Below are 14545 nucleotides of genomic sequence, written 5' to 3' on the forward strand. Positions count from 1 at the left end.
GGGGCACAGCCTGAGTAGCTGTGCTTGGGGGATTCACGGATGGAAACCAGGCTCCTGAGCTACTGGAATTCATTTGTCAGATTGTGTGGGTGCACCCAGGGAAATGGTCCTTTTCTCAGAATCATCAAATTTTCGAAAAGGTCTGTGATACCAATATAGTGAGGAATCACCACTTTAGAAAGGCTCCCTTGAAATGCTCAGGACACTGTCCTAAGGTGTCTTCACTGTGGGCTTCATTCAGGAACGCTCAGGAGAGTTTATTGAGCAGGCATAGTCCATGACCATCTTTGATGAGAAAAGTGGACATCCATGGTATGATAGCAGACAACCCCCCAATATAATGCTATCCACATATATGTATATACACACACATTTATTAGTGTGTATTGTATGTGTGTGTAGAAAGAGGAAAAGGGAGCAGGAGATGATGTCTTAGTATAAAGTTAAGTTAATCAAGTGCTCTCTGGATGGTTTCACTCTGACTCTCCTTTTATATTTTGAGGTTTTCCTGGAAAACATTGGGAAAGTGAAGCTATTGCTTCATCCATCTAAAAAATGTACCCCTATCTGTGGAATCCCAGGCCCCAGACCCAGTTGCATTCATGTCCCTGTCGTGTATTCCAGGAACTGGCAGCAATGCCTGCTACATGGAAGAGATGAAGAATGTGGAGATGCTGGAGGGGAACCAGGGACGGATGTGTATCAATATGGAGTGGGGTGCCTTTGGGGACAACGGGTGTCTGGATGATATCAGAACAGAGTATGACCGACTGGTGGATGAATATTCTCTAAATGCTGGGAAGCAAAGGTAATTCTGCCTATTGGAGGAGACACGTGAAGTCCGGATGGGGAGGGCTTGTGGCTGCATTCTGCCTGTTAACAATCAAAGAAGTTTCTAGTAGGGGTAGGGTCTGGACATAGGCTTAGAGACTGGTCCCTCTCTTGGGTTCCCTCCTGACCTTGGCTTTTGGCCCAAGGAGAGCAGAGAATGGGGGATGGGCCCCCGACCTGGTACTAGAGGGCCCAGATTGGTGTCCTGTCCAGGTGCCTCTTCTGGAAACAGAGTGGGTGTGGCCACACCACTTACTCAGTGACCATGTCATCCTGGAGCACCCTGGTCTTCCCCTTGCTGTGTTTCTTCCCCATCAGACTAATAGAAACCTCTTGGTCAGTAGGTTTTTGTCTTGTTTACTAGGAGTAGAACACACTTGACCTGCAGTTGTCAAAGGGCAAGGGAAATTCGGATGTGGTCAGTTGGCGTGGGGATGGGGGTGAGGCACAGGCTCAGCGCAATGCGTCCTTCCCACAGTGGGCCTCCCGCGCCACCTAGTGGCTGTTTGGAGCTTTGCAGCTCGGGTGTCAGGGACCTCCTTGAGATGGCAGTGTCCCTCCTTCCCAGCATAGAGACAAATGACCCCTTGTCTGCAGCTCCCAGGATCAGGCCATCCTCTGCCATCACCAGGACAAGTTGGTTTCAGCCGTGTCCCCAGGAGCAGAAAGAGGGGATGAGTAGGACCTCCCCGGTATAAGTTGTTCTCCAACCACCCTCAAGGTTTTTCCCTTTTCCAAATATCACCTATGCTGCTATTTAATGTTTTTCTGTAAATCAGCTTATGTTCTTTACTTACATTTAACAAGGGAGAAAAAACCAGGCAAACCAATATTACCATAAATAGATGGTTTTTGTTTACACTTGACCTGCAGTTGTCAAAGGGCAAAGGAAGTGGCCATGTGGGGTGGAGGTGGGGGCTTCCGGGGATGAGACGCTGGTGCAGCTCATCTTCCCACAGTGGGCCCCCCGCGCCACCTAGTGGCTGTTTGGAGCTTTGACTAATGAAAAACAGCGTTATTCAATTCTAGTTACTGTTGCCCCCCAAAGGCTCTAAATGAAGACCCCCTTTGTTAAAAAGGGAGATCAGCAGGTGGTGGAAGGGGGTTAAAGCCATATCAGCACCAAACTGAGATGTTCTCCCTGATGGAATGAGAAGTATTGGATGGGAATTGATAATAGCGCTATTTCATTTTTTTTTTCCCTGTGGGCCACCTGAAATCTGGACCTTCCAGATTCCAGTGGACTCTTCCTAGCTTGGGGTCTGGGATTGGGTGTGTGTCATGGAAGCATTTAAGTCCCTTATCATTTATGGAAGCCCTTGAGCAGGAATTAAAAACCCTAAGAACAGGTTACCCTCAGGAGTACCTTGGCCGCCTGAATCCTCTAGCCTGCCTGGCTTTATCAGCTCTGCCAGGTTTTTACAGAACCTTCCAAACACCCATGAGGAACTTTCCCCTTGTTGTCTTCTTGTCACTTTAAGACTCAGCCCGGTCGTTTGCTTATTGTGCAGATATTTACTGAGCACTTGACAGAAATCCTAGAGCTGCGCTGTGCTAGGTCCTGGAACTCAAAGCTGAACAATACACATCTGTGTCCTCTCGAGGCTTTCACGGCAGGGGTGATGAGAGGCAGTGTGTGTTGTGAAGGAGAAGGGAGGGTATGTGGGAACCTGTGACTGGCAGAGAAAACCTGGTCTGGGGGAGGAGGACAGGCCTCTTTGAGAAGTGATGGAGCCGGCAGCTGGAGTGGGATCTTCAGGAGAAGGCAGGAAGTTAGGTGAGGAGGGAGAGGATCCGGCAGTTAGACACGAGTGCTGGTGGTTTCATTCTAATTCTGCGGAGGGTGGAGGATCTATCGGTCCTTCCTGGCCTCACTCTCTGCTTCTGCTGGGAGCACGGGGTTGGGGGTGTGGATTGGTGATGCCCTTGAGGGGCAGTAAGACACCCAGGGTTACTGTGAAACCAGAGGCTTCACATAGACCCTCAGCCCCCTCCTCCTGTTCCAGGTATGAGAAGATGATCAGTGGCATGTACCTGGGTGAGATCGTCCGCAACATCTTGATTGACTTCACCAAGAAGGGATTCCTCTTCCGAGGGCAGATCTCTGAGCCGCTGAAAACTCGGGGCATCTTTCAGACCAAGTATCTCTCTCAGATAGAGAGGTGAGTGGGGAGGGGCTTCCTTGTAGGGGCCTCTTAGAGGTCAGCCTGGCCAGAGCATTGTGATGGAAGTGGTAGGCACCCTTGGGGACATTTTGGCCATTTGTGAGGGTTTTCTTTTTTTCTTCCTCCGGGGCAGTAGGCCCTGAGCAGTTGCATATTGAAATCATAGAATTTTATTATAAAGTATGTTCCTTTTATTCGTCCTTTATGTTGGGACATGATATTGATTTGTTTGAGATTATGTGTATAACTAGGTTGTATGGATTCCACTTCAGGATAGTGAAGATGCATTACAAATATTGGTGTTGAAGGGGCATTGAGTACCACAGAGCCAAGAGCCACTGGCCCAGCCCCACCTTCCTTGCATCCGAAGGGCAGCTGGGACCGCAGAGCTTGGCCACTCAGTGTGCATGCCCCACAGTGAGCTGCCTCTGCAAAAGCAAAAGCAGTTGTGCCCAAACCCCCTTGTTTTCACAGCGGTCATAATAGAAACACTAACACTGATTCTGCTGGAGCTTGCTCATTGCTGAGGGAGGAAGAAACTTTCCTTCACCATCCTGGGTTCTGTCAGCTGCTCTAATTAAATGTGTATGAGACAGATTAACAAGAGAAAATCATCAGATTTAACTGCAGATGTACATGTGGGAACCCCACCTACATGAGAGGCTCAGAAACAGAAAGTTAAAATGAGATATATAAGAAATAATAAAGCAAACATTGCCAAATTTTGCTAATAGTTTCTAGAAGTTTTTAAAAAAATCAGTAATCAAACTTATAAGGCAAACAGGAAACTAAGGAAAATACTTGCATTGTATATGACAAAACACAGAGCATAGCCGAGTTGGCAAGAGCGTGGTCAGGTCTGGTCTTGAAACCTGCTCCGCCCCACTGGCTGTGTGCTTTGAGGGAGTTACTCAATTTCTTCCAGCCTCAGTTTCCTCATCTTTAAAATGGGAATAATCATACCTGTCATTTGGTTGGTTGTTAGGAGGAGGACATATGGTAACGTGTGTAAAGCACCTCTCACATAGTCCTCCAACAAGGCGGGCTGCTCTTACCGCTGTCATTGTCATCTACAACTCTTTCAATTTAATTAGAATAAGACAAATCTTCCAGGAGAATAAAAGTCTTGACATAATAGATAGTTCAGATGGCCAATAAACAAATGGAAAAAAAGTTCATCCTCACTAATAGAGAAGAATGCAGACTGAACCACAGTGTGATGCCATTCTTACTAAATTGTCAAATGTTTTAAAAAGTGACCCAGTCAACTTGGGACAAGTACAGTCAAATACTGTGGTGGAGAGAAAATTGATACGACTTCCTGAAAGGCATTTGACAATATGTAGCAAAAACCCCTTGACCGGGAAATGTGTCTTAAGGGAAAAATTAGAGTTGCACACAAAGGTTTATCAACAGGAAACTTCATTTCATCGGAATGTTACTTTGTAATAGCATAAAATTACAAACAACTTAAATTTTTTTAAACTGGCTAAATAAATTATGGTATATCCCCTGAATCTAATACCATGGTAGCCATTTTCAAGCCTGTTCTCAGATAAGGAGGTGGGAAATTGCTCAGGTGTATGAAGTAGGACAAAAGCAGGAAAGAAAACCACATGTAAAGGACAAACTCATTTTGCATATCATAAGAACAAAGACATTGTTTAATGATATCCAGGAAAAACAGATTCAGAGGAAATATGTTAAAACGTTAATAGCATTTTCTCCAGTGTTGGGATTGTGAATAGTTTTAATTTTCCCACATTTATTTTTCTAGATTTGCTAAAATTTCTATTAATTTAATGTGTAATACTTTTGGGGTCATTTAAAAAAAATGAACAAATAAATGTTATTTTGAAGGGGAAAAACAAACCAACCATGACCCTCTTCATGGGTAAGTATAGTGATTTGGGGCCAGTCCTTTGGAATTGGCTCCCAGGCTGCTCTCGTGGGTCCCGCTTCACCCGCCTCCTGGCCTTTGTCCTCCGCAGTGACCGATTAGCGCTGCTCCAGGTCCGGGCCATCCTCCAGCAGCTGGGCCTGAATAGCACCTGTGACGACAGTATCCTCGTCAAGACCGTGTGCGGGGTGGTGTCCAAGAGGGCCGCGCAGCTGTGCGGTGCAGGCATGGCTGCCGTGGTGGATAAGATCCGAGAGAACAGAGGGCTGAACCACCTCAACGTGACTGTGGGGGTGGATGGAACACTCTACAAGCTTCATCCACAGTGAGTGGGGCTTCCGGTTGGGAAGGGCAGAGCTTCCTGGGCTGGAGAGTTCCCTTGGTGGATATTAGGACATCAGGATGTGACTCCTACCAGGAAAATTCCTCACCAAGACACAACCAACCTGGAGGCTGTGTGGTCAAGAACTGGGGCTGGTCTGGGATGAGGTCATGAGCTGCTCTGAACTTTGACTGGGATCCTTGGGGAGCCAGAGAAGTGGCTTCACTTGGCTAGCTCACACCAAAGGCATGCCATGCCCCTCTGCCCTCTCCTCTTGGGCCCCACTTAGAGTCCAGGTGGGGAGCAGGAAAGGAGGAGGCACAGATGGGCGTGGGCTCACCCACCAGCCTGGTTAGCTGCAGCCCGGCTAGGAGGCTGTGTTTGGTAAGTGGGGAGAGGGAGTGAAGGAAGGAGAAGAGGGTTCGTTGTCTCGTTCTCCTGCTAAATCAGAGCTTGTTAAGAGACATGGAAGGCAGGAGCAGTTTTGGCCCTGGGTTTGTAGCAGGGAGTGGGGTAGGGAGTGATCTCCTCTTGGTCAAGTGTCCAGCACCCCATGTTGTCGGAGGATATGTGGCTCCCTCTGCTCTTTGATCTACCGCATGTCCCAAAGCTTTGCTCTTAGGAATAGAGTGACCATATTATTTATTGTCTAAATTCTGGGGTACTTTTGCCAGTGAAGAGAATGCTATTCATAATCACACTGGGACCATCCCAGTAAACTAGGCCATAATGTCATCCTACTTAAAAGCAACCTCACCCAACTCAGCGTAGGCATTACCGGCTTACCTCATGGCGGTGGCTTGGGATGGACCCATGTCTTGCTTCATCTCCACCTCTGTCTCTCCACATTAATAGCTGCCCTCTTCCTCACCTGACGCAGCACACAGGCGTGGTTTAGAGCTAGGCTTTGGAACCATAACACACTTGGATTTAATCCTGGCATCATCATTTGGAAGCTGTTCCCAATTGCTTAATCTCTGCCAAATCTCATCTTCCTCATGGGATAATAGCCACTGGTAGGACTGGAAATTATGTCTGTCAAGTGTAGGGCACCTAGTAGGTGTTCAACAAAAGGTAGTCCGTGTTGCCCCGAAGCGCCTTACTGTCCTGAGCATCCTCAGCCCGGCCCTGTCTCATTTTCAGCACAAAATGCAAGAACCTAGAGTCATCTCTCATTTAAAGATTATCCTTCCCTGGAGGGCCTCCCTCCCGTTCTCGGCTTCAGGTACTGTAGATGGTGATGGGCTGGGGGTCTCAGAGGACTGCAGCCGCGGGTAGAGGACCTTTGTGCCCATGCTGGCTGCTGAACTGACCCGGTGCTGGACCAGCCTGGGCCTGCCTCAGTGGTCCACGCCCAGGCCCTCGCACCCCTCGTGGTTTGCGGTCCCCTAGGAGACTCAAACTTTGAGGATGGGTGTATCTGAGTGTGTTATTCATGCCCTGGCCCTTATAAGCACAGAGTAGTTTGTTTCTGGATTCTCCGCTGAAAATTGTGATAATAAGATTGGCTCGAAATCTACCTTCCTCCCCACCATCGGAAGCAGCCCCCTCACAGCTTGTTTACCCTCCGTATTGTTAGGGTCCTTTAGTGTCTTCAGGTAGGTCCAGTGTCTCTTCTCATCTCCCCCTACCTACCCTTCTCTTCTCTTGTCTTTTTTAGCTTCTCCAGAATCATGCACCAAACCGTGAAGGAACTGTCACCAAAGTGTAATGTGTCCTTCCTCCTGTCAGAAGACGGTAGTGGCAAGGGGGCTGCCCTCATCACGGCCGTGGGCGTCCGGCTCCGAGAAGAAACAAGCAGCTAAGAGCCCTGGACCCCCAGCCTGCAGCCCTTCTAGTACTTAACTTCTCTCTTTAAGCGGCGACCCCACCCCATTCTTCCAGCGAGACGAGCTGTGCTGGGAGATGCCAGCACCAGCCCGCCACTGCCACAGCGGGGAGGAACGCAAAAGCCAACTAATGGCACATAACTTAGGGTACAAGATACGAGTGTGTGCTGTTGATAATATCTCTCACCTCCAGACCCCTCCACACCTGCCACTCTGCATGATTTGATTTCAACCTGGCCGTACCTTCCCCACACGTGAAGTGTAGTGGCGTCCATTTCTAATTTATGCACTCGTCCAACAGTTATTTATTGGCCTGAGATGAAAAGTCACACCGTCTGACAGGCCTGATGGGCCTCCGCAGCCCATCCTTGGGGACGCACTCCCTGTGTGAAATGTATTATCACCAGCAGACACTGCCGGGGCCCCTCCCAGGGGTGCGTGCGCCGCTTCCTCCCGTCCCAGCACCCACTGCTGTCTGGTGTCCTAAGGTTCCCATGTGCGCGTGTCATTGCCACTGGATTGTGTGTCTGTGGACCTGGTCATAGCCACATTGTGACTGTCCTGAATTCTGTCTCTCTTGGCGGGGGTGGGGTGGGCAGTCCTGTGGCAGTCTTGTCTCCATTTGCGTAAAAGGAACCAACCAACAAACAGTGCCCTCATTGGAATTTCCCATCGCTTCTGTGAGCCATGTCGTATGACTTAGTAAACTTTGTACCAATTCAAAGACCTGAGTGATGCTTAACGGCTGGGGAGGAGGGAGGACATCTGGGGATGTGGCGAACCCTGGGTCAAGGGGAGAGCTGAAATGAAGATTGTGTTCTTCAGCCCCAGCCTTTGGCAGGAGGACCTCTGTGCTCGCCCTGCAGAGTGTCACAGAAGCAGCTTCTCCCCTTGTCTTCCAGCACGTGTCCTGCTGGTTTCCTGCTGCAGCCCCAGGGTCCTACCTTGGGGAGAGGCTCCGCAGCCCCCACCCCAGCACCTTTAAGGTAAAGGGATGTCCCCTGTCCTCTAACAGCCTGACCTCCTCGCTTGTAATTGGAACAAAGAAAAGGTCAACTTGGCTTCTAGGGGCTGTTTGGGTGTAATGAGAGGACATAGCAACATTGGCCTCCCCTGCTCTCCCCAGGCAGACCCTGCCCTTCATCATCCTGTCAACTCTCAAGATAGTGGATTGAAATAGAACCCCTGCTCAGACACAAATGAAGTCCTGCAGCAGCCCAGGGTAGCAGGATTGTTGCCCTCTCCCCACTCCCTCACCTGAAATTGACCACTTCTATAGGAAACTGGCCCTTGTCGGCGCCTTGCATCCTTACCCCACCTCAAGGTTGCTGTCCCACCATTTTGGATTCTCCCTCAGCCCACTGGTGGATCCCACGTCAGTCCATAACACAAGGGACCAGCGTCCCTTGTGATGGAAGTGCCGTGTGAGTCTCCCAAGCCGTGACTACAGCTCTAGGTGGCTTCCCCCAGGACTGACTGCCTGCCTGCCTGCTCACTTGGTTTGGTGAGACCAGAGTCCCTTTATTTGGCACTGCTGGTGCCCGTGGCACAGTGATCTTGGTGGAGAATACAGATAACATTAAAATCTTGACGTGCATTTATAGTGTTACATGGATCTGGAGGGACTCTGGGGCATGGAGGGTGAGTCAAACGGAGTGATGTCTCCTTGGGGTAGACTGGAGCTTTCTGGGAGTCAGGACAGTTGGTATTCTCTGCCTGCCACCTTCTTGCTGTGGAAATGAGGGTGAAAGTTGTGGTGCTGACTTGCAGGAGGAATTCGTGTAAAATGGCTGGTGTGGCAGTAAAAATCATGGCTGCTGACTATTGAGTGCTTATTCTGCGTTTGGCCTGGTAGTTTATAGGCATCCTTCTGTCGTTCCCACAGCATCTCTGTGAGGTAGTTTTGCCATTGGGAGAGGAAGAGGCGGAGGGTCAGAGTGACTTGTCTGAGGCACCACACAGCTGAGGTTCCCTTTGACTCTTTTTTTTTTTTCTTCAATTTTTCAATCCCTTTGACTCTTAACCACCATCTACACTGGGCTGGGTCTCGAGTCCTTAGACGCCGAGGCAGAGAAGCCCTGGATTGACTCACAGGCTTTGCCAAATAAGAAGCTTCTCCCTTGTGTCTTTAACCTGATAATGAATCAGTGTCATCCTTGGGTGCTGCCCACAGGTGTGTTCTGTTTGGTTTACCTAACATTTATAAAAATGTGAGCAAAATTTTTTAAGTCTGGAAGTTTCACAAATTTGGACTTCTGGCTTCTCTTGATTTAGAAAATGTGACAACAATGGGCTCCCATAACCACCTGGCAACATTGGTACAGAGCTGATCAGTTGCTGTCCCTTTGGAAGCCTATACCCTCCAGTTTGTCACAGTCCCCACCATTCCCTATCACCCCAACACTGGAAGCCAGTTGCCTTTTATCATCATATTTGCAGCTTTTCTTTTATGGTGGATCCAATTTACTCATTACGTTGTTGCCCCAAGAAGGCATCTGAGCTTGCAACTCCTGGATTAGATAAGTGTTAGCTCACAGTGTCTTCTTTGCCTCATCTAGGCTCTCCTGAAGTACTGTCTGAGACGAAGGCTGGGTCCGCTTAAGAGTCAGCATCCACTGTAAAGTTCCTGGCGCCATCTTGTTTTTCCATCGATGTATTGAAAGGTGACGCATGGACCAAAGTTTCAGATCTGGTCCTCCTAACTGGCTACTTCTCAAAGGGTGCTAAGCCTCACCCTGCAGCCAGGCACAAGGCTTCAGAGTTCAGTAGATGCCCCATCTGGGGGACCCCCCATCTGCCCGCTGGTAGCCTCAGAGGGGGCCACATCCCCATTCATGAATAAAGTCTCTTTGGTGTGACACCTGTTGACTCTCCTGGAGAGGGATGGAGTGTGAGTCAGCTCAATCTTATCCTCCTGGGTTGGCGTGACCCACGGGCAGCAACGGAAAGCAATCCGGAATCCAGAGCGAAACCTGGGGGAGGGAGGATCATGGAGCAGGTAGTGAGGGGGACAGTTACAGGAGCTGTCCTGTGGCTGCCCCCACCACTAGGAGCCCATTTCCCCTGCAGAGAAAAGTCACTGCCTCACTCCTAAGAGCCTACAGTTGCTCAGAGTCCCTGGAGAGACACGTTCTTGAGTGGATTTGATTTTTGGAAACAGCCAGAAGTAATCTGGAACTAAGTCTAGTGACTGAACTGGGTGATTAAGCTGAATTAGACCATTTGTTCTTACAAACAGACAAACAAAAATAAACCAAGTACAATTATGTAGAAACAACAGATTTTCTTGTTTGACGTGTTAATTGGCTTCTAAAGGAATATTCAGAGAGGAGTTTTAAAAAATTGGGGCTTTGGCAATGTTTGGTGGAATAAGGATGCTCTCCCAAGGGGACTTCGAAAGAAAATATACTCATGGAACTAAGTTTTGATACATTTGCTTAAAAAATTAACGGCTCTACCCATGGCAGCACTGCAATGTAATTAGAGATACACATGCAAATTAGAGATCAGAGGAAGCAGACAGGGAGTGGAGGAAAAAGGCCGGCAGAAAGCAAACGCGGCCTGTCAGAGAAAAGCAGGAATAAACGAGATCCTGGGACAGCAGAGAGGGGAAGAACTGTACTGTCTGTCCCCAGGAGCCACAGTTCCAGATTCCAGAAGAGCAAGTCTGATTTTTGTTCCTTGCCTTGTCGCTCTGCAAGATTCCACAGCGTGGTCCAACAAATGCCTGTATTACAGGAGCTTAATGGCCTCTGCCCCTTATACTCACATGCAGTGTGTCCCAGCCCGAGCTCCCCATCGCCCTCCCCACCCCGTTCCCTCACAGTCATCCCCATCTCATTTCCTGACAACTGACAATTTTGTCCTTGTCCTTCCCATTGTTCAGACCAAGAACCTGGGAGTCATTCCTGACTTCCTTTCTCATGCCACCTCCATGCAATTCTGTTGGCTCTGCCTTAGCAATATCCGGACTCTGCCCAGCCTAAAACACCATCTCCTGGATTACTGCAATAGCCTGACAATCTGCCTACTTCTCCCTTGCCTCACTGGTCCAGTTCCAACACAGTTGCCTGACTGACTCTTTCAAAAGGGACATCAGAGCATGTGTCTCCGTGGCTCAGAGCCCCTCAGGGCTCCCCGTGTCAGAGTACCAGCCCGAGTCCTTTCCTTGATTCCAAATCCCTTGTCTTGGCTATTCCCTCCGCCTGGAATTCTTCCCTAGACAGGGGCCACTCAATCCTCAAGGCTTTGCTCAAAAGACACCTCAATCAGGCCTACCCTGATCATCCTGTAAAATTGCACCCCCTGTGCCCACTACTTCCCCCACTCCTTCCTGTCCTCCCTCACCCAGCTCTCGTTTTTTCTTTTTTTCCATAGGACTTAACACCTAATACACTATCTGACTCATGTACTCACTGTGCTTGCTTATTGTCTGTCCCCCTCACTAGAACGTCAGCTCCCGGAGAAAAGGAGCATTGTTCCTGGTCACTGGTGTCTCCCGAGTGCCTGGAACAGTGCCGGGCATACATAGCCAGTAGATGGACATTTTCTCAATGAAGACTCCTGCCAGGAGCATCAGTCCCACTTTCGAGCTAGTGTCATCAAATTCTGAACGGTTCAGAAGTTATTTCAGAAATTTGTACAGCCCTGGGGTGTTGTTCAGTCTCCCAGGGAAGTAGGAGAGAGACCAACACACACATACCGAGGGCTGGGGGCCCTTCCCTCATGGGACAGTCCCTGTCTCACTCCTACAAGCTGCATGCAAGAGAAATGTGTGATGTGGGGATAAGATTACAAGCCTTGGAGAGACATGGAATGCTGGCTCCATTGTTGGCTGTATGAGTTTAGGGGAGACCTCATTTCTGAAATTGTTACCTCATTTGTAAAATGGGGATAGCACCTCCCTCCCTCTATTATCTAATTACCTCACAGGAGACAGTGGAGGGGCTGGCACCCATTAAACACTTGAAAAAAAATCAGTTTTTTTATTTCCTTCTGGCCTGCCCCGTGTAGGTGGGATGTCTGAACTACAGAGACCCTAATGGTGTTAAGAGTGGCCCAGACACGTGGGCAGAGAGGTGATAAAAGGCATGAACAAAGAGGCCCGGGGCCAACCTCACCCACATCACTCTTGTTGAGGCCAGGACTCGGTGTCCACCTACCGTCGCGGACCTGGCCCCACCTTCAGGGATTTCGGAGGCTGAACAGCTTGTCTTCGAGTAGGACTTCTGGGTGCTGGGGTTCCTGCCTGGCCCAGCACCTCTTACCTCTCCAGGTGCCCCAGAACAAGTGCCAGCCCCTCTCTGGGACTCCACTTGCCCAGAAGTACAGAGGAGGGGAGAGCCAGATGGTGTCCGAGGGAGGGGTGAGAGCTTGACTCCTTCCTCCCTGGCTGTCTCCACCAAGATCACTCCCCAGCTGCTCTGAAAGCCCCTTGAGGGTAGGAAATGTACTGTGATGTCTCAGGGGACAGCCTGCTCCCCCTCCAGGCTTGGCCCCGGGTCTCTGATTGAGTGCTTTGTATTGCTGGGGTTGGTGCTGTTCACCTCGCCCAAGGAAAGTCTTTGGTTCTTCCTCATTGCAGGAAGCTCTTAAAAATTCAGGACAGAGGAAGTCCCTCCCTCCTTTATCTGACGCCTTCCTTCCTCCCTCTCTGTTTTTCTGCCTCTCTCTGATTCTCCCCCTCCCTCCACCTCTCTGTCTCTCCCTTCTCTCTTCTCCTTGTCCCAGATGCAGCCCCCAGAAGAGAGAGCAGGAGCAGACAGATGGTGAGAGCAGTGGCCTGGGCAGTTGGACAAGGCTTTGGGGAGCAGGTGGGGCTCAAGTGAGACCAGGAGAGAGCATTGTGCTGTGGGCTCACTGTGAGGACGGCGATCCCATGTAGGGGTGGGGGGCACAAAGGTCAGGCTCCAGCTGCACAGGGCAGCTCAGGTGGAGCCAGGCCTTGGGGCCCCGAGGGCTGAGATGAGGGCTCACCTGCGGTTGAGGCAGCAATAGATGATGGGATTGTACATGGTGGAGCTCATGGCCAGCCAGAAGATCGCCAGGTAGACCTGCTGGATGAACTTGTGGCAGTAGATGTCCTCCTGGAAGCTGCCCAGGATGAAGTAGAGGTGGTAGGGCAGCCAGCAGATGGCAAATATCACCACCACCAGCACCATGGTCTTCACAAACTGGTCCAGGAGAGGCTCAGGTCACTCCTCAGCCTGGAAGCCCTAAGCCCCAAACCGCCCAAGGACAGGGTTGGGGTGTCCCTCTTGCCAGCCTGGGAAGCCCTTGACAAGCAGGTCCTGTCTACTTCTATGGCCTCAATCCCCTGGAGCATCTGCTGCCTAGACACTCCTAGGCCCTCTACCTTGGGGCTTTTGCTCAGCCTGGTCCCTCTGCCCTTACTGCTTTCTTCCTTTCAAGTCCTCGTCCTCAAAGTCCAACTCAGGTGCTACTACTCTAAAAGGCATCTTGGATCCCTTCACTCAGAGCACCTCCTCTTCCTGGAGAGTGGATGAGCTCTCGTTCCTAACCTGTCCTTTGGGGATCCCCTATGCCAGTTATGGGTTCCCAGGCCCCCCTCTTCCTGGGATCTGTGTCTGCCATAGCCCTTCTATCCATAGGTAGTGAGGCTGCAACCTGGGACCCCAGCCTCTGCCCAGGGCCCAGCGACCTGACCTTTTCCACCTCATGATTGGTTTCTTGCAGGTACCTTTGAGCATGGCCCAGTACCTGGTGAGGGATGGCAAATGGAAACCAGTTCTCCCTGAGGAGGGACACGCAGATTGTGCCCTATATCCGGCTACCTCCCTAAACTGCTCTGTGAAAAATGTCCAAGGATAGATTCCAGACTTTGACCTGATACATCACGATGAGATTAACCCATTGCCTCTCCTGGTCGCCTAACAGGAAGCAGGCACAGCAAATATAAGCTTTGACTGGGAGAGAGTGGAGGAGGTCTGGAGCCTTGCTGTATCAGGGCGCTTGTGGGCCCTGAATGGCAGGGAGGAGGGGGGACACTGGCACTTCCTGTTGGAAATTGAAGACAGGCGATGCCCCTGGACTGCAATCCAGTCTCCATGATTTCTAAGGAAGGTCTGCAGTTCCAGCATTTGAGAATTCTTCTGTTTATCAGGGAACCTCCCGTAGGTCTGTGGGACTTCTTAAATTCAACATTCTGATTACTGAGAAAGCCTAAGATTTTAAGATTCTATCATTCTAAGATTCTTGGAGGTATCTGAAATTCTGTGGGGATTTAGGATTCCTCGATTTTCCTAACATTCTGGGAAGTTCCTTTCACTTTGTATTTGGCCAAAGACCAAAGGTAAGTTGGTCTGCCGGGGAACAACGAATTTAGGCTCTGGCCAAGAACGGGACCGGGCAAGTTACGGGTGCATTCTGTGCTCCGCGGCGCCCGGAAAATGGCTCCGGAGGCGGGGCCAGGCCTCGGGCCCCGCCCCCGGCTCCGACCCAGCCCCGCCCCCGGCTCCGACCCGGCCCTGCCCCCGGC

At 50.2% G+C, this 14545-nt stretch overlaps 2 protein-coding genes across 3 annotated transcripts in view; one reads left to right on the plus strand and one right to left on the minus strand.

Moving 5' to 3' along the window:
- The window catches only part of HK1 (hexokinase 1), a 65320-nt gene extending 57549 nt beyond the window's left edge, over nucleotides 1-7771 (plus strand). For both annotated transcript variants that reach the window (XM_019625110.1, XM_019625117.1), the window contains exons 15-18: nucleotides 625-808; nucleotides 2838-2993; nucleotides 4988-5221; nucleotides 6879-7771. In XM_019625110.1, coding sequence (XP_019480655.1) covers nucleotides 625-808; nucleotides 2838-2993; nucleotides 4988-5221; nucleotides 6879-7023 — 719 coding nt within the window. In that variant the 3' untranslated portion in view covers nucleotides 7024-7771. The remainder of the gene's footprint in view (nucleotides 1-624; nucleotides 809-2837; nucleotides 2994-4987; nucleotides 5222-6878) is intronic.
- A 98-nt stretch (nucleotides 7772-7869) lies between these two features.
- Nucleotides 7870-14545, minus strand: part of TACR2 (tachykinin receptor 2) — a 14785-nt gene continuing 8109 nt past the window's right edge. The window contains exons 2-3 of the mRNA XM_019624527.1: nucleotides 13024-13220; nucleotides 7870-10019 (exon numbers count right to left, since the gene is read on the minus strand). Coding sequence (XP_019480072.1) covers nucleotides 9803-10019; nucleotides 13024-13220 — 414 coding nt within the window. The 3' untranslated portion in view covers nucleotides 7870-9802. The remainder of the gene's footprint in view (nucleotides 10020-13023; nucleotides 13221-14545) is intronic.

The sequence above is a fragment of the Hipposideros armiger genome, unplaced genomic scaffold (assembly GCF_001890085.2).
Source record: "Hipposideros armiger isolate ML-2016 unplaced genomic scaffold, ASM189008v1 scaffold_15, whole genome shotgun sequence".
In the NCBI taxonomy this organism is placed as follows: domain Eukaryota; kingdom Metazoa; phylum Chordata; class Mammalia; order Chiroptera; family Hipposideridae; genus Hipposideros; species Hipposideros armiger.